General features: G+C 41.7%; 1 protein-coding gene across 1 annotated transcript; it reads right to left on the bottom strand.

The window, feature by feature from the left end:
* On the bottom strand, positions 1–16268 carry Tm4sf4 (transmembrane 4 superfamily member 4). Its single transcript, NM_145539.2, has 5 exons — positions 15890–16268; positions 15121–15210; positions 7829–7965; positions 3913–4102; positions 1–604 (listed from the first exon to the last, which is right to left on the bottom strand). The coding sequence occupies exons 1-5, from the start codon at positions 16061–16063 to the stop codon at positions 587–589; spliced, it is 609 nt and encodes a 202-aa protein (NP_663514.2). The 5' UTR covers positions 16064–16268; the 3' UTR covers positions 1–586.
* Between the last annotated feature and the right edge of the window lie 3149 nt (positions 16269–19417).

Below are 19417 nucleotides of genomic sequence, written 5' to 3'. Positions count from 1 at the left end.
TTTTATTATTTTAATTCTGAATTTAATTAACTTAATATACATATGGGAACCCTGGCAAATTATGACAGGCTCATAAAACTAGTTACAAGTAGTCCAGACACATTAGTCAAACAGGCTTCACATAAAAATTATATATAATATAGCAATCATTCCTTACCTATGCATCCTGAAAAACTGGTTTTCATTTTAATGTTTTATCCACTTGAGTTATGCAAATATTCCTAAAATATGAACATCTTTATATACAAAGAGACAATATGGCAGGATAAGTGACCTTGTCTATTTTGTCTTTTCTTATGGGAAAGAATGAAAAAAAAAAAACTACTTTGAACTCGTTCTGGAATTCAAGAAAGGACCTAATTTGTAAAGTTATCTAACTAGTTTTTTATTTGAAAAAAAAAAAAAAACCCACTGAATTTCTAGATTGTGCAAAGCTGTTTGGAAAGAGAAAAGGATCTCTTGTGCCTCCCAAGCTCTGCCAGAGAGGAACCAGACAGGAATTAGCAACACATGTGGTCAGGGCTGGGCCTGGGGCATGTCTTCCCACGCACTGGACTGTAGACGTGGAGCAGCTCATCATAACCTGTTAGACTGGTCCATCACCCTAGAGGGTAAGAAAAGAAAATTAATTAAGGTGTCTTTCTTTTCTGCAGTTCTCTCCCTGTTCTAGTCCTCCCCTTTCCTGCCTTTTCACTTCTCTCATCCATTCATGGGTTACCTTCTGAACGCTCTCAACACTCTGATGAGTTAGTTTCATAATTAAATCCGTGGCTTACTTGTTTTCAGTTACAGGCATGGAAGCTTTCTTGTTTTTCTTTTGGATCATTTATTAGTAAACACAACTGCGGTGCAAAGGGTACTTTGTTGAAAACCACAGTGAATATACATAGGTCTGAGGCCTTGAAGCCCAGCTTAGGTTGCCCTCCTGAGTTTGATATGAGGATTAAACAAATATAAGTATCATTCGCCAAGTCTCATGAGTGCAAAAAATCAATCTATAGCTATTACCTTGAAGTACACACCAAGATAATCTCCCATTTTATAGATAACCAAATCAGGGCACCTGGCCACTAGTTGGCCACCCACCCAGTTCCCACAGCTAGGATTTTAAGGAATAGCCTCATCAATCAGTTTTAAAAAGACACCAGGCTCCGAAGGCACTCAGCTTGACTGAACCAAAGTAGACTTGCACGCCTTCTGCATAAGTGAGGCAACAGGTAGTTGGGACAGCAGGATGCTAAGAAGTCAGCCAACTTGCTTAAGTCACTTGATTAGCAGATGTGGTACTGGGCTCTTTCCACCCTGTGCTTCTGGGGTAGGAATGATGTCTCTGGATTAGAGGCAAACTACCCACAAGAAAGGACTCCTTGTGAGATGGAATTTGGAACTGAAATACACAGCAATCGAGTTTCACAGTCTACAAATCACTTTCTAAGAGTTCAGAAAGGGAGGGAGAACACATATTGATGAACCATCAATACAGGTGAGAGAATTCAGTGCACATTATGTGTCCCTTAAATATTTCTGTAGACTTGTTTTCAAAAATAAGAAAGTTGATAGGGAGAGTGTGAAAAAAGAAAAGAAAAATGGAATTCTGATGACTCATCCTCTTTGTCAATCCCCCTGTGCCTACATGCTGAAAACCATGAGTCTGTCCTCAGTCTTTCTATTATCAATGATTTAGTCATTATATCATCTATGTACTGAGTCTTGGCAAGTTAAATGTAGTGAAGAGACTCATATACTGGCACTTATTTATGGCTATGCTTTTAGACAGACAGAGATCTTTAGATTTAGTGAACTGTTACTATCTACCTAAGAAGCAAAGAAAATGTACCATCCAGCTAAAATACGACTCTCAGTTTACCTGGCTTAGGAGGTAGGCATTCATTTCTAATGAACTGTGAGATTTAAATGTTCAACATTCTTACAGACTTATTTATTTTTGTTTTATGCATATGGGTATTTTGCCTGCGTGTATATATGTGTACTACGTTTGTGCTTAGTGCTGGAGAGGCCAAAGAAAGGCATCAGACCCCTTGTAACTGGATTTTCAGATTGTTGTATGTTACCATGTGGATCAAACCTGGGTTCTCTTGAAGAACAGCCAGTGTTCTTAACCACAGAGTCATCTATCTATCATCTATCTATCTATCTATCTATCTATCTATCTATCTATCTATCTATCTATCTATCTTCCAAAATGCTCAGTATTCTTAATTGCTATCACACACACACACACACACAAAAAAAAAAACTGTTGGCTGATAACTGATAATGGTCCTTTCTAATTGTTTAAAGATTAAAAACAAGACCAAGTGTGGAGGTGCATGCCTTTAATCCCAAGCTCAGGAGGCAGAGGCAGTTTTCTTCTTCCACCATGGGTTCTGAGAATTGAACCAAGACTTGCATTTAAAAACATATTTTTGTTTATTAAATCTTTACAATGTTGTTTGTGTGAGTGTGTGTGTGTGTGTGTGTGTGTGTGTGCATTGCTTGAGGGGAGATCAGCTAACACCTTTGAGAGTTGGCTGTCTCCTTCTTCTAGGTGGGTCCTGTGGATTGAACTAAGGTTGACAGTTTTAGCAGCCAGAACCTTTACCCACTGAACCATCTTGCAGTAAAGATGTTTTTATATTTTCAAAGCGATATATGAGTACTAACTTTAGTAATACTATAGTTTAGAAGGAAAGAAAAAAGTAAGTCTTCATTTAAAATAATTCTGACAGAACTTTTCATTGGATTTTTTTCTATTCCTAGGTATTATTTTTATTTTTGCATTGTATATTATTTAATATGTAAGTTTCATATTCTATTTTCGAATGACCTCCCCAGCACACTCATCTGTGGTGCTGCTAGTGGAGCCTCGTGTATACTAGGAAAATGCATTATCAATGGACTAGTCTTTCAAGACCCTTAGTCTAGTGTTTTCAATATTATTATAGTTTTAGCGAGAATATTTTTTCACACTTGGTGGATAAAAATAATTTAAAAAGACTGGAAGGATATATAAGAAAATTCACAGCTTTATACAGTGAGAACCTGGGAGAATCTGAGAGAGTAGAAGGGAGGGAGGGAGACTTTCCAGTTCATCATTTAATTTTGTGTATGTGTCTTCACACATATTTTCATATATATGTATATATACATATACATACATTCATACATATATATTGCTTATTTGAAATGTAAAAAGAATGTTACTATTTTAGTCATGTCTCAATATATTTATAATAAATGCGTGGGGATATGCAATTGCTCCATCTAATTTGGTTATATGTTTAAATAATTTGACTGCTTTATTATCTATAGATTTGTTTTTATTTTTTTATATTTTGTTATTGATATTTTTTCATGGAATTTAGAAAGTCTTCTTGACTAATTTCCCCTTTTCTCTTCCTGTATCAGAAATTGTTTAGGTTCTACATTGATCCTCTTCACTGGAGAAAGTGAGAGTTTGAGGCCAGATGTAATGTGCTTACAAGGAACATGCCCAGCTGGCAAACACTTTCTCAAAGCCCTTTTGTAAATGTTGAATGCACATACACACACACACACACACACACACACACACACACACACACACAGAGGGAGGAGAAAGAGCAAGACAGAGGGAGAGAGAGAGGGAGAGGGAGGGAGAGAGAGAGGGAGAGAGAGAGAGAGAGAGAGAGAGAGAGAGAGAGAGAGAGAGAGAGAGAGAGAGAGAGAGAGAGAGAGACTGAGTTAGGGAGTGTGGTCACTACACATGCAATAATATTGTTCTCTACATGTGCTGTTTGTATGAGCTGGCAGGAACCACAGAGTGGCTAGCTTTTTCCCAGGCAGCCATACTCACTACCCCTCGTCACATGGAGACGGTGGCCTGACTTGCCCTCCTTTGCTCTGAGAAGAAACAGGGGAATCCTAACTTACCCCACAGCAGCCACAGCACTGGCAGTCTCCACAGAGAGTTCCCAGGAGGCCATTGATCACCTGGATGGCACAGAGAACCATCTGGATCCCTCCGATGACCAGCAGAATGGAGAAGAGGGTGAGGTTCCAGGGGACCACATCACGGGGCTCTTTGCACTCGCTCCACAAGGCTTGGTCTTTTAGATAATCACTATAGGTGACAGAGATGCAGAGAGGAGGGAGACATTTGACAAATGTGTGTGTTGCCATTACTATTTCTCTTGTGCAAGACAAGCTCTATGATGAGATACCCTTTAATAACAATAAAAAGAACCCAAGCAAATCTCACTGAGTAGGTCGTTCATGCTGACACTGTCTGGGACACTTCACATTTTCACTCCTTTATTGTTTACAGAAAGCAAGGACTCTTTTTCTCCCATTCCACCAACAAGGATGCTGGCACACTATCCTTGTTTGTGGATGATGGGGCCATTGGAGGCACAGGGACTTTAAGTCACTTGTCTCAGTCACAAGCTACTAAATGACAGAGCAATGTTTGTGGGCTGGCCAAGAGGATGAATAAGCATGCACACATTCATAAAGAAGCAGAAAATGAAGCTGCAAAAGGTATGCACTGCATCCATGTTGGTGCCCTTCATCCTAGGTATTATTATTATTAGAGACCAACTCTATTGTCACAAATTATCAAGTGGCTATCCAAAGCCATGGAAAATAGACCATGTCTCATAACTAAAAGGAAGTATCTAATCCAGGTGTGATGGCTCACAGCTGTAATCTCAGCACTTAGGAGCTGGAGGCAAGATGCCTTGAGTTTGAGGCAAATCCCAAGCTATGGTGTAATAAATAGCCTGTCTCAACAAACAAAACACCCACCCCAAAAACAAACAAAAAAGATGCATCTCAGTGGGTATCGTGCTTGCCTGGCATGCACAAGGCCCTGAGTGTTATCCACTGCACAGCGTAAAAGAGATGAGGTGGTACATAGTTATAATTCTAGAATTAAGGAGGTGGAGGCAGGATCAGACATTCAAGTTCCTCCTTGGCTATATCGTTAGCTAAAACAAAAAGATCCAACTCAACAAATAACACAAATTGGGGATATGGAGAGACTGTTCAGTGGCTGCTCAACAAGAGATCCTGGTTCAGTTCCTGGCACCTACATGGGATCTTACAGCCATGTACAGTTTTAGGGATCTGGTGCCCTCCTCTGGCCTTCTCAGGCACCAGGCACATGGTGTACAGTCATACACACAGGGAAAACAACCGTACAAATAAGACAAAAGGAAAATATAAGAATAAACAGGGATTTAAGAGACAGCTCCATAATTAAGAGTATGTACTGCTCTTGTAGAGGACACAAACACGAGTGGCTTATACCTACCTGTGACCTCAAGCTATAGGAGATTAGATGTCTTCTTCTGGCCTCCATATGTTCCTGACACTTCTACAACTTGCACATGCATACACACACACTTTAAAATAAAAAATAAATCTTAAAAAAAAAAGACTAGAATCTAACCAAATTTTAAATGTAATTCAATTTTTTGTTAGCATACAGGACTTCCACATAGGAAAAGACTTAAATTTCTGTATAGGAAGAGCTTGTGGCATTCTAAAGGTGTGACATTTTGAGGGAGAAGTGGGTATTATTGTTCCCTAGAGACGGCGGGTAGGAGCTGTGGGGTCACACAGGGCTTCCTGCTTCCATGCTGGGCTATCTGTCAGACTTAAACCAGCCTGGGACACATGAAGTCCTGTCTAAGAAAGAAAAAAGAACGTAAAGCAGAGGTCTCCTAATGGCTTTACCCAAGGATGCGCCTCTAATGTGAATATTGTGGCATATAGAATTTACTCCTTGTTCCCTTAATATCACCATCAGCAAACATTTCTGAGAAAATGAGTGCTAGACTCCTCAGCACCGAGAGACTGGGTTTTATGGTCCAAGCTGGAATCTTGGGAGCCACTTTGGTAACATTTGCCTTTCCTCCTCACTCCTAATCCTGGGGACTTTCTTCATCTACACTAATCAGAGACTGGAGAGTTCTGGAATCTTGTTCCTTCCAATCAGGTTGATGCTGTGCTGTTTTCATTATGAAACTGTCACCTGACACTGCTGATGAATGAGTTGCCTGTCACTGTGAGGAATAGAGGAAGTGACATAGAATGAGATCACTCATGAGAGTAATGCCCCGGATACAGAGGGGGGTGGTGAGAAGAGGCCACATGCGAAGCACCAATACACAGGGCTCTGAAACACGTGTTCCTGCTTTTACCTTAGTCAACGCTCTGCTGTTATCTACAGGGCAATGGTCACTCTCCAGACCGTGGTCATCGATTCCATTCTACCCGAAGCAGGATGTGAATGTATCTATTCTAGGGGCGGGTGAGAGGCCTTCCAGGTCAGAACCACTGGGTTGTTGTATTTCTTTGGAGTAGTACTTTGCCCCTGTTGTGTTTCTGTTTCTCTAGCCTTTGTTTTTGACACAGCCTTTAGGAAGGCAATGTTTTTTACACAGCAGAACACCACAGAAATCTGTGGCAACACTGCAGGGATGCGGTTGATGGAAGCAATAGCAGAAGTGTTCACCAGAAAGAAGTAATCCACTGCTCTCCATATTCTTCCTAGGGGAGAGACTGAGCTATTGACAAAATACCTCAAGAGAAAGCTCAGCTCGCTGGTGTCTGAATGCTACATTCCTCAACCCAACCCCACAATGATGGAGTCTCAAGAGTTCTCTGAAAGACATGGGGATTTTCCACAGTAAAAGAAACATTTTGGAGTCGCTGCATGTGATGTGAAGATGACAGCCACCTCGACTTGGTTAGTTGTGAGAATAAAGTTGAGGTACTTGATGCCAGTGAACACACCAAGGCCACCAGATCTGAGCCAGGGCCTCCCACCTCCCTAGCTGAAGATGATTCTTGACGTTTCTAAGGATTTCGTTGCAAAGGAACAAAGAGGAGTCTCAGTTAATACAGCTTTCCCTCTGCATGCTCAGGTTCCACACTTGTAAGTTTGGTCATAAACAGCTGATAAAATGGCATCTGTAATGAACATGTCATTGTTCTCTAAGCAAAACAGTGTATCAATTGTTTGCATTGCATTTACATTGCATCAAGGATTATAAGCAATATGCAAATGCTGTGCTGGCCTGTGCAAGGCTAAAGTTATTTGGGTATAAATAACTATAGATGTCCTGGAGCCTCAGTAGACGATGAAGGACAACTGTTTATTGATATACTATGAGTTGTTTTTTTTTTTCTCCAATGGGCCCATTCTCTATGTGTTAGAATATCCAAGGGCCATACTTCCTGTCTCCCAATGATAATCAGTCACCGTGTGAATAGAGGGTCTGAGATAATGAACAGATGAGAAACAATCCAAGCTTCTCAGAGGATAGAGTGTAGTTATCTAACAGCACATCGACTGAAATGGAAACATCTGTATGTTTGCTATTCACCTAGTAGCTACAAGCCACAAACAGCTAGTGAGAACCTGAAATATGGCTAGAATTGTGGAGTTCAATTCACTAGTGCAGAATTAATCTATTCTGCTGGGACTATCACTATGGTGACTATGTAGTAGGCAGATTTTGCTTATGCTATTGGAGACCAAGCATCTAAAGCAGCTAGATGTTCTGACTTCTAGTCCTAGCTACACTCCTTGAGGACAAAAATATTTAATACAACTTGCTAATGTTTGGATGGGACAGGTGACACAACAATTTTTCTCCAGATAACTGAGGCATCCTCTTCTAGTTACATCTGTTGTGTTTGTCAAAAGGACAATCAGAAGTGAAAACTATGCAACTTCTCTGAACTGCACAGCAAGCTTTGCCTTGAGGGGGTGACATGCTGAGAGTACATGGTGGAGAGGCTGTCACCCCATTATGATCATTGTCCAGTGGAGCCTTACCCATCGTGGAAGGGGTATCCCCATGTACCATTGGCCATGAAGCATTTAGGACCCTTGTTGATAGAAACAGCTGAGACGATAAATGAGTAGCCAGCACCTAAGAATCCAATCACAGCAAACAACGTGGAGGTGAACATCTGAAAGAAGAGAGACAACAAGGCTCTTAGGCAGAGATTAATTATGTCCAGTTACGCCATTCAGTATACCTGCCCGGCCTGACGCTGAACATGATGGCCTTAGGGTAGGAGTCATTTGTTATTACAAAGGAGACGTCTAGCTCTGTAAGGGTGAAGCTTTGTGTCCTGTGCTCCGCCTTTTCACTTCCCTCTCATTTTTTGCTCATTCATTGATTGAGGAATGCCACACTCTCTGGTACACAATGGTATGCCTGTAATCATGCTTTTGGAGAAAGAGGCAAGAGAATCAGAAATTCAAGGTCATTCTGGGCTATCTATTAAATTTAAACCAGTCTAGGACACATGAGACCCTGTTTAGAAAATAGCAGGATGAATGTTATTTTGAGAGCATGCTCATTTGTAATTTTCTTTCTTTTTTTAAATTTTTTTTTAAGATTTACTTTATTTGTTATATGTAAGTACACTGTAGCTGTCTTCAGACACCAGAAGAGGGAATCAGGTCTTGTTACAGATGGTTGTGAGCCACCATGTGGTTGCTGGGATTTGAACTCAGGACCTCTGGTAGAGCAGTCAGTGCTCTTAACCGCTGAGCCATCTAGGGGAATGCCAAAGAGTGAGTATAGATGTAATCATCTGCATTTAGGCAAGTGAGAAGTCAGGTTAACAAAAACCACCAGCAAGGCAATAGTGTAACTGTTGGAACTTCTTCTAGACCACCTCTGTCTACAATGTTAATTTCATATATAATGTAAACGGCCTAGCTAAAAGAAAGATATAGAAGAAATTAACAATGTATTTTGTTTAATTTTACATATTTAGCATGTTATCACTTCAGCATGATATCAGTATAAAATATATGCCTTTTTCATATAAGTTCTTTGGAATATGGTCATATTTTGTGTAGATTAGGCACTTCCCATGTGAATATGGTCATATTTTGTGTACATTAGGCAATTCCCACATTTTCTGTAGTCACACTTGGCTATCATATTGAATAATCTTTATCTAGGTCATTTGAAATTTTTGGTAGTAAAAGGTTTTAAAATTCATGGATCTGGTGTTCATTGAATTTGTGGCAATGCTTTCTCTCAAGAAAGAAGGGAATGTGATAGATAGAGGAATGCAGTCATTCTTAAGTGAATAAGTTCTGCTTTATATCACTATATGATGTATCTGGAAAAATGGGGCACTGGGTTACAGGTTCAGAAAGCTACAGGTGGTATATTATATTTTTGATTTCCAGTTTGAAATAACCCATGTAAAATAAATAAAACAAACACTTTAATTTTCATAATCCTACAGAATAGGTGAATCACATAAAGAAAGGTGCACTTTACAATATGTTGCTATAATTTATATCACACAAATATGTCTTTAAAAGTTGGTAAGTATACTGTCACTATATAACTATTAATAAATATATGATATTTTTAATTCTTTTATTGTTTTGATATAAGGTCTTACTATATAGACTAGGCTGGCCTAGAACTCACAGAGACACACCTACAGCTGCCTCCCTCAAGTGCTAGATTAAAGGTCTGTGCCACCATGCCTAGCCAGATATGATCTGACCTAAACCAGTATGGGTTGAGTCCTATTTATCATAAATTTTCATGCTAAAACTTCTTTTATTCAAATGGAATTTACTGAGATGAAATTAGTTATGTTAGGGTAGCCACTCCCAAACTGATAATATTTAAAGTGGATAGTCTTGGGACTTGGGACAGCTTCCAAATGTCACCACCTCTTGAGAGCAGCACTGCCTGCCAGATTTTGGAGTCCAGCATGGAAACACTCCCTGGCATTTGTACTGCAGGATTCTCTATCTCCCTGAAAGCGATAAATAGAACAGAGGAACACTAATGCTCACATGACCACAGATGGGTATGAGCCACAGGGGCAGGATCTGGATCTAAATCCTGGCTCCTCCCACCTGACCTCGAGAAGTTAAACATTCTTTCTCGTTTCCTCTTCTGTATAATGAGGTTCAATTATAATTAATAATTATAATCAATAATAATTAATGAGTAAGAGAGCCTATTCAGTAGTGACAAGTGACCCCTCTACAAGAGCCAGATATCCCTCAGGGTTAAAGCAGTGTGAGCTACTAAATAATGCCCAGCATACCATTTACTGACAAGCACCAGGGATCTTTTGTGCTTATTATAGGAAAACTTCTGTGACACTATAACACACTCAATATATTAGGATTAGTACATACTTTATTATTATTGTTCTATAATATTTTAACTGTTGTACCCTTACCTTCCTTTCTACAAGTGCAAAATGCAAAAATCTAGGGAGAAAAGCAAAAGTAAACAGATTTCTTCTGAGATGCTCGGTCCAGAAACCCATTCTACAGCCAAATGCTCTACTGCTGATCTACTTCCTCCCAATCACATTTTATCCACACCCCTAAACATGCATGTCCACATTGTGTGCTGTCGAAGCTTTCCTTGAAACAGATGATAAGAAACTTCTGAAAGTCAATACCTTTTAAGTCACCCTGCCAACTTTATGACTCCCCCTACCCCAAATCATGGTCCAGTGATAATTGTGCCCAGATCTGTCATTACTCAGACTGTATCTTTGGCAATCTTTTCTATGCTGCAGCGTATGGGACAGAACACATGGGAAGGACAATGGAGCTGGAAGGGGAGGAAAGTGTGTGACCTAGGGATATAGTATTTACACTGTGGGGCAATGGCTATGTGTTAGGGATATACCTCTGGTGGCCACAGCCCTTCCTACTTGACAATCATTCTAAGAGACCTATAGAGGCTACCTGAAGTTAGTTCTCTCCTTCTCCCTCCTTCCTTCCCAATCCTAGTCTCCGGAACACTGGGATTATAGTGTAGAGCAAGCTCAACTGGTTTTCTCTGAAAATAGTAGTATATTGTATTTTTTGCTTTGCCTTTGCTTGAGAAAGCTATGGGACTACAATCAGAAACGTAGTGTACAGACTGGCATTCCTCACTTGTAAAATGAGTTACTTGTGTAACTTAAGGGACTTTTGTGAGGATTGAGCCTGAGAAAGTCTAGAAATTCCCCAACACCTCCCTTTGAACTCCTTGCGCAGTCAGCTGACAAGCATTTATCTCGGGTTTGTATATCCTTGATACCAGCACACTTGCCTGAGACTTCTCTTCCTTCTCCTTACAATACTGTTGTGACCCCTTCTCTGATTCTGGTAAGGTCTTTCCACAGTTAGCACTTGTCATTGCCAGAACCCATATTACAGCAGGGGAATTGACTTTTCTATTTTGTTTTGCCTTTGTTTCAAATATTTGGCATGCTGGGGATTAAACCTAATGGCCTATACATGGCATGCAAGCATTTCACTGCTGGGCGTCCTTCCTATCTAAAGAAGATGCTTTTTAAAGACTGAGAACAATAAAGAAATGTAGATTCATACTAAACTCTTACTTAATGATAATGCATCCTTTAAAAGCATTGCCTTTTAAAAAGATTTACTCTAATATTTTTACTTATTCACTTTACATCTCATTCACTTCCCCCCTCCTGGTCACTCCCTCCCACAATCCTTCCCCCACCCCCATTCACTTGTCCTCTGAATGGGTAGGACCCCTTGGGTATCCCCCTACTCTCAACAAATCAAGTGTCTGCTAGGCTACGCTCTTCCTCTCCCACTGAGGCCAGATAAGTCCTCCCAGATAGAAGAACGTATACACATACAGGCAACAGCTTTTGGGATAGCCCTTGTTCCAGTTGTTCTGGGACCCACATGAAGACCAAGCTGCACATCAGCTATCTGTGTGGGGAGGCCTAGGTTCAGCTTGTGTATGTTCTTTGGTTGGTGCTCAGATTCTGAGAGCCCCAAGAGTCCAGGTTAGTTGACTCTGTTGGTCTTCCTGTGGAGTTCCTTTCCCCTTCGGGGCCTGCAGTCCTTCCTCCCTTCTATTCTTCCATAATGCCTTTCTTAAATGTTCTTCAATCTGGCTGCCCCTGTAAGGGATAAAGAGCTAGATATTCTGGATCTGCCTGTAGGGAGCAGTGGTTAGCTGAGTACAAGAAGTGTTCACTCACTTAACTGCACAGAGTTGCCTTATGATGGCGACACCAAGATCTTTCTTCAAAATGTCAACCACGTTGCCCTGCCTGGGGTGGGGATGTATGGATTTATTACTTGATGTCTGCCTTGCCCCCGCTGTCTCCTTATCAATCTACTTTCCATCCCATTATTAAAGACACTTAACTTTGAGTCAAGTACAAGGTTTCTAAACAACCCTTTCCTAAAATGAACGAGTTGATAAAATTAATTAGTTGTCTCATTGGGCCCTGGGTGATGAGCACTTCTCAAAGATTAAAGAGAGTACAGGGGGCAGTGACCAAACAGACAAGGCATGGGAAAAAGAGTTAATGACCTAAAAACAAACGCAGGTCAGGGCTTCAAAGGCCACCCTGAAAGGTACTCGTTCTTCCTCTTTTCCTGGCTCATTTCAGCCTAATTAATCTGAGAGTTCAGACCTTTGGGCTGAGTGAGACTAAGCCTCTCTCTGTATCCCTCCCTCTCACAGGAGCCTGTGGGGGGGTTAGATATGAGAGAGAGAGAGAGAGACAGAGACAGAGACAGAGACAGAGAGATAAAGAGACAGAGACCATCAGATTCATTTTCTCAGGCTTCACAATGAAACTGTGAAGTGGATGGTTTTAAGGATGTTTACAGTTCACAGGTTCACGTTATCTCCACAAGGCTCCTGCCTTCCAATTCCTGCTTTTCTATTATTGAAGGACAGGAATGGTGGTGCAAGCTCAGTTAACATTTGGGGAATGTGCTAGAAAAACATAACAATGCCAGTGGGGGTGGGGGAGACGGCCACTCTGGCTTCTGCTGTGTTTGCTCACAGATCTTTCTACTGGCAGAGTTTCTCAGAGCTGCACAGATAACTGGGGCAGTGTCTACTTGTAAGGAAATGCCTTGAGCATTTACAAAACTCAGATAGGTACCAGTGTAGTGCTTTAATGATGCAGCTGTGTGTGTGTGTGTGTGTGTGTGTTTGACAAAAATGTCTATTAATGATCTCACTTGGTGTTCCAGAGCCTCTAAACAACTATAAAGTCCAAGCCTTTAACTATAAACATGGTCTTGGAGGGAAATAAGAACACTACCAGGTTCCACAAAGCATCCAGTATGGAACCCTAGAGCTTAGCCATGACAGCACAGGCCATACCAACATAGCATAGGCCATGGTTGTGCCGGGAGGCTAGTGATGCCAAGTTAACTTCTTATTTGATAAGAAGTAAGAAGTATATCCTGGAGGCCTCAGGAACCCTGGTAGATGATATATATTGACCAGACCAAATATTTTAGAACATGTTTGCTCAACTGTGCTGGGGACAAATGAATTTCTTGCTGTACTCTGCATTTAAATCTAATGAAATTAAAGTTTTGTATAATACTTTGGACATGGTTTCACTTCTGCCTGTGGTTATAGCAAAATCTAGGAACACAGAAGCAAGCCTGCCCTGCTACTGGCCTGTTGTGTACCAGCTGACCATTGGCCATTATCTCACTCTCCTCAAGGTCAGAAGTGCAAAGACAGATTTTAAAGACAGGTATGGTTTTTATTTATTTTCATCCATATTCCTTAATTGGTATTGTTTTCCAAATTGTTACCTCCCATTTATTTGACAAATTATAAATGCTCTAATGGGAAAAAAGATGTATACAGCACTTCCTTTTCCTTAGAGTCAATATGAAAATATGATCAAATGTGTAGAACATGTGGCACATAACTATATCAAATGCACCATTGCTACTTCTTACACTCTTTGCAAATGATGATTTTTGAATGCTGAAATGACCATTTTCAGTACTTATGATGGTTTTCTAGAAGGTGAATATTCTATGTACGATGTGATGTCACATGAGAAACTACAGTGTCCATAAAATACACCACGCACAGCGGCCTTTCATGTGTACATACCTCTTTCTGGACTAAATCAACAAATGATGGTGAGAAAGAAATGTCAAGGGGGCTCTGCTTCAGGATGGGTAGATAGACTTTCAAGAATTCAACGTGGGCTTGGGAGTCTCCACGATGGGAGCACGAATCCTGGGAAGCTGGAACAGCTGCATCCCTTGCTCTTCATGAAACCCAGGCTCTACCTCCATTGTATTTTTGCCTTATCATATGCCCAAATGCTTGATAGTTTTTAATCCAACTCTTTCATTAATTTGTATTGCAACTTTGAAAGAAAAACTGACATCATTGCAAACATGAACAGAGTGTCATTAAATGTTGGTCATCAAATGCCCTTTGTGTTCCGAGAGCTTTAGGTTGCTTTCCCTTTGTTACAAAGGAAGTTTGAAGGTTTAGAAACAGCAAAGACTTATCCCCATCAAAATAAGGATTTCTTTCCTTCATAAAATGAAAACAACTGGAGGATAAGTAAAAGAAAACATTCTTTGTTGTTTCGATACGTGTATCTTTATACCAGGGTTTGGTCCATATCTAGGGAATTCTGATCCAGTCCAACTTGCTTATCTTACACTTGGTGTCTTGCCCAGCTGCAGAAATGGGACCTGACCCACATTCCAGCATTCCTCCTGCCCCTCTGGGAACATTAATACCTCCCTAGTCTCTGCTTCACCAACTAAAAGATGGATGGCCGCATGAAAAAGGAGAGGAGATTGAAATCCCAAGGTTGATTCTGAATGGCAGTGGGAAATACAGAGCCTCCATAAAGAGTGACCTTTGCTGTGCTAAAGAAGGGGGCTTAGTTAGCTTTTAGGGAGGGGGAAGATACCATCTTTTATTGTGCCCCAGTATCCTTCAATGGTGATGCAATTGAGGGCTGGAAGAAGGACATGGCTTGTTCAAGTTCTCATGTCTTCTTAGTGGCAAAGGGAAACCTGTGGCTCCATCTTTGCCTTCCTTCTGGGGCCTCACTCTGGTTTTAAAACTCTGGCATCTCAGTGTACTGGTAAAAAATGGATCTACACCTTTATGAAGGCTGTAGAATATATTTATTCTTATTATTCCGTATCAGTGAGAATTAGAGCTTAATCCTGTACCAGATGGCCCAGGAGTCTTGGCTGGGGCTGATTACTTGTTTGGCACACCCATGCTGCCCAGAACAAGCGGGCAGTGAACCCCAGAGATTCTGTCAGCTGATCCCAGAACGACTCACCGCAAATCGCTTCCCACAGCCCTCATTGCCACAGCATCCGCAGCAGTCGTTGTTCTGCAGGCCCAAGAACACAAGCGCAGGGAAGATCATCTGCCGGCAAGAAAAGTGCTTAGACGGTCTGGGGTGAAGGGAAACCCACACTTTTTCTTGCCAGTGAAGACCTCAGGTCTCAGGGGCTTAAGTGGGGCAGGCAAGACCTAACAGCCGATGGCTCATGGCAGCTTTTAGTACAGGGATTCCATTTGGTCAACTTCTGTGAGGAGATTTTAAGAGTAGATAGGCTGAGTTTTTCGTTTACAGGGTGGGTTTAGGGCAAGGATATATTTATACTCAGTGTATAAAAAGCAAGGCCTCCACTACTACAAGCTGGAGGTCCCACGCGTATTTGGAAACAAGGAGATGAAGAAGCCGTGAATTCCTGAATGAAAGCTTACTTACAGCTTCTGTGTCCCTTCATTCTAAGTCAATCCATTTGTATAAAGCACTGTGTTCTGTTTTTAGTTCTTATTGCCACAATTGACTAGAGTAAAATAATCAAGTGGCTATTAGCTTGGTTCTCTGGGCTCAGATGTCTTAGGGTGACTCCAGCCCAAACTTGGGGATGAACCACTTAGTAAACCAAGCTGTCCCCAGCCGCGAATAGAAAGGGGAAGTATATTAGGGCACTACTTTTCATCGCATATAGGTTGTAAGCTTCAAAATGGCATCTCCTGCAATAAGGACAGACGAGGATTTGCCTTCGTGGGAATGTTAAGGTTTCTCTACTCACCAAGACTCCACTTCCCAATATTCCTCCGAAGTACCAGACCTCATCCGAAAGGTGGCTTTTGTCGTTCACCACTTTTCCTCCAGGAAAGAACAACAGGATATTTGCCAGGAGGCCAAACACAGCCAGGGGAATGAGGGTGCCCCCCAGGCACCTGGCACAGCCCCCAGTACACATGCTGGGGGGTCACAGGAAAGCACAGAGATCAAAGGCTCGTCGCCACCAGCTTGACGGTTCTCCTCAGGGATTGCAGCAGCACGTTCCAGTGGCTGTACCGGGGTCAATAAGAAAAGTGGGACCAAATATCAGAGTTCTTTGAACCTTGGAGACACTTCACTTCTCAACTACGGCAGGCCTTCAGTGGCAATGGATATTTATATCCCTGACTCTATGTCTCTCTCTCTCTCTTTTTTTTCCAACCCCATAAATGAGATTACGTTTTGTGCGATCGTTCAATTGTTTTGCCATGGAGACCAATAACCTCTGTTAATAATCCACCAGCACAGACAAGACATTCAAGTTGTTGCAATTGAAGAGAAGGCTGGGACAAGCAGTGCTCAGCACTGCCCCTTTAATTTCATAATGTCTCTGCCCAAATAAAGAAGTATTCCCTGGGCATTATATACATCACTCTCATAACCCACTAATATCCTGATTAATGTTATGACTCCCAAACACTAAGTGATCTGCTTGGCTCTTCCTTGGTCTTGTTCACGGAAAGCCTGAAACACAGGCTTATCCAGATGGCCTTGCTTTCCTTAATAGAGAAGCAATTCCACGGACTTATTGGATACTGCTGAATTCAGGCCTGGCGTTTTTAAAGGATAAAATCAGAACAGCTATTTGTTTTACTGCCCGACTGCTGTATTTCTTTATTTGTTTACTCAATTAGGTAATTAAATACCATGTTCTTCCCAACACGTCATAGAATCGGCAAAACCAACTTTTCTAATTGGATTGTTTTGTTACTTCATACAGAAATAGAAACCTGTGTCTAAAGGGCAAGGCAAGAGAGCCCTGGGAGAAGCTAGATGCTAATGGAGGTAGAGAGGAGGAGACTGGAGGCAGCTAGAAATCGGAAGGGAGGAAGGAAAACAAACCCATGCAGAGGCTTTGCCGCCTTACAGGAGCACGGTTCAGTTACTAGTTTGCTTTGTGTCATTTAAGTTGTCTCAGACACACTTACACCAGCTCCACACGATGCATTGACCTATCCTGGTACTGTGTGATGAGTCAGCCAGAGGACTATGGGGTGAGGAAGAGAATTAGCTCTTTACTGACAGTCTAGAGGTCAAAACTAAGGACAATAAGTAAAATATTTAGGGGTTGGAATTGTTGCAAAAACAAAAATAAAAGCAAAGCAAAACAAAACAAAACAACAACAATAAAACCAAGCAACTGACACCTAACTGTCATGGAGCACTTGCTCCTTGGCAGGGATGGCCAGGGAAACAGTGGACTATGCTTTGCCAAGTCTCCAGGACCACTGTCCAGGGGAGCCGGCTGTGAGAAGGATTATAGAGAGGCAGACACTGAGGTTCATTCTGAAGAGTCTACAAAATGTGCCTTGGTTGTTCTGTATACACACTTAGAGAACTCAGGGCCAGTGTGAGATAAACAAAAACAAAAGGAAGTGTTCACTGAACATCTGCAAAATCACCCCAAAGTACAAATGAGTATTTTTAGTGTTCCCTTCTACCCAGACTAGCATTTTCCATCTAGTTCAAATAGGCTTAGAAAATTCTTTAAAGTCACCCCAGCGGAAGATGATGGGCTAATGCTGTGTGTGTGTGTGTGTGTGTGTGCACACGCGCGTGCGTGCGCACACACCCATGTGGAGATCAAAGGAGGATGCAGCGTCTCCTGCTTTATCACCCTCCATTCATCTCTGTGTGACAGGGTCTCTCTGGGAACCTGAATCTGGAGTCCTCTGGTGTCTCTGCTAGGCTGACTGGCTAGTGAGGTCCAGGGATCCTTCTGTCTCCTTCAGGGGCAGTCACACTTAGACTGAGCTCTGGATGGTGCACTGGCTGTGCTCCCCCTACCCTCGAGTGCTGGGTCATTGGCACTAATGGCCATGCTGGGCTTTTAGTTGGGTGCTGGTAATCCAAACACAGGTCTTCATGTTTGTACAGCAAACAGTCGTACCCACTGCATCATCTCCCAACTCTTGAAGATTTATTGTTTACTCTCTGTCCTTGTGGGATATCAGCAATGCACGGTTGAAAAGACAGCCCCATTCTGCATCCAGTTCTCTGACTCAGAAATGAGAGAAGATGACAGTTATAGAAGAAATAGAAGATTGTGGGTGTGGAGTTTTTGAAGGAAGACAGGGAAAGCACAGTAAGACGGGAGTATTCTCATGGGCCTCCCATGGGTGGAGTTTTGATGAAGGGATCTTCTGCAGCATGAAGTCCAAGGGCTTCCTTCTACTAGATTCAGTCCCACGTCAACAGAACAGGGGGATCCCTGGCCTCTAGCACTGGGGCAGGGATGTAAGGTGAAGCTGCTTAACTTGCTAAACCTCACCACACAAGACGCAGAGAACAACCCATTTGTTCATTGGAGAGAATCAATCAGTGTGTGTTGTCCATCAAGTTCCACAGTGTAGCCTTCCCTCAAAACCTTTGCTTTCTGCCTTCTACTCATCAACATTCCCATTTGCAGCAGGGCAAGCAGCATCTTTAACTTGCAGAAAAGTAGATGCTCATCCCTCTTTACTGACTGATGTCTTTAGCTTGCTGTAAAGTAGATATTTGTCCCTATGCACTGAGCATAGGGGGGAAAAGATGAAGAAGCACTTCAAACATTTACATTCAGGTTCACACAAATACATTTCATGTCCCAGTCTTTGCTTGCTTTGGAAGAGAACTGCTAAAACTTATTTTCCACGGTCCTATGAAGGATGGCAGAAAAATGATAGAAAATACCAGTGAGGGACTGAGAAGCTGAGAAGCTGGGGTAGGCAATCAACTTCACTGAGGTGCTTGCAGGGGTCACATGATTTAGTGGCTGGGGTAGGGGGGAGAAACATCTGGGATCTAGTCTATACTGAAGAGCTAGGAGGCTTGTATATATAGTCCACACCCAGGGTAAGATAGGAACACAGTCAACATCCTTTGGGGACAAGCTTCCCTCCTTCCTTCTCTGACTTTTCCACCATTTATCTGAAATTCCTCCAGGACTGTTATCAGCAGTCACTTTTTTTTCAAGAAATCTTTTATAAGAATTAAACCCATGCTTAATATTAATAACTAGGCACCAAACCTATAAACCCTAGGGGAAGGATCTAACATTATTCTGATAAAAAGCAGATCTAGTGATAGATAAACTGCCCAGGTTTTTATCTTTATAACTAATTCGTCTCTCAGCTTGAGTCTGAGTAGCTTCCATTTGCAGTAGATGACAATATAGAGATCCACGAATAGTAAATTTGCATAGTCTAAGAGACTGGGAAGTGTTCTGCTCTAAATGGGAATTCTGTACAATGTTCAGAGATGGCAGAAGAAAGCAAGGAGAAAGACTGTAAAA

This window comes from Mus musculus, chromosome 3 (genome assembly GCF_000001635.26).
Source record: "Mus musculus strain C57BL/6J chromosome 3, GRCm38.p6 C57BL/6J".
In the NCBI taxonomy this organism is placed as follows: domain Eukaryota; kingdom Metazoa; phylum Chordata; class Mammalia; order Rodentia; family Muridae; genus Mus; species Mus musculus.
The sequence above is the reverse complement of the archived record's forward strand: the minus strand, read 5'-3'. Positions and strand labels throughout refer to the sequence as shown.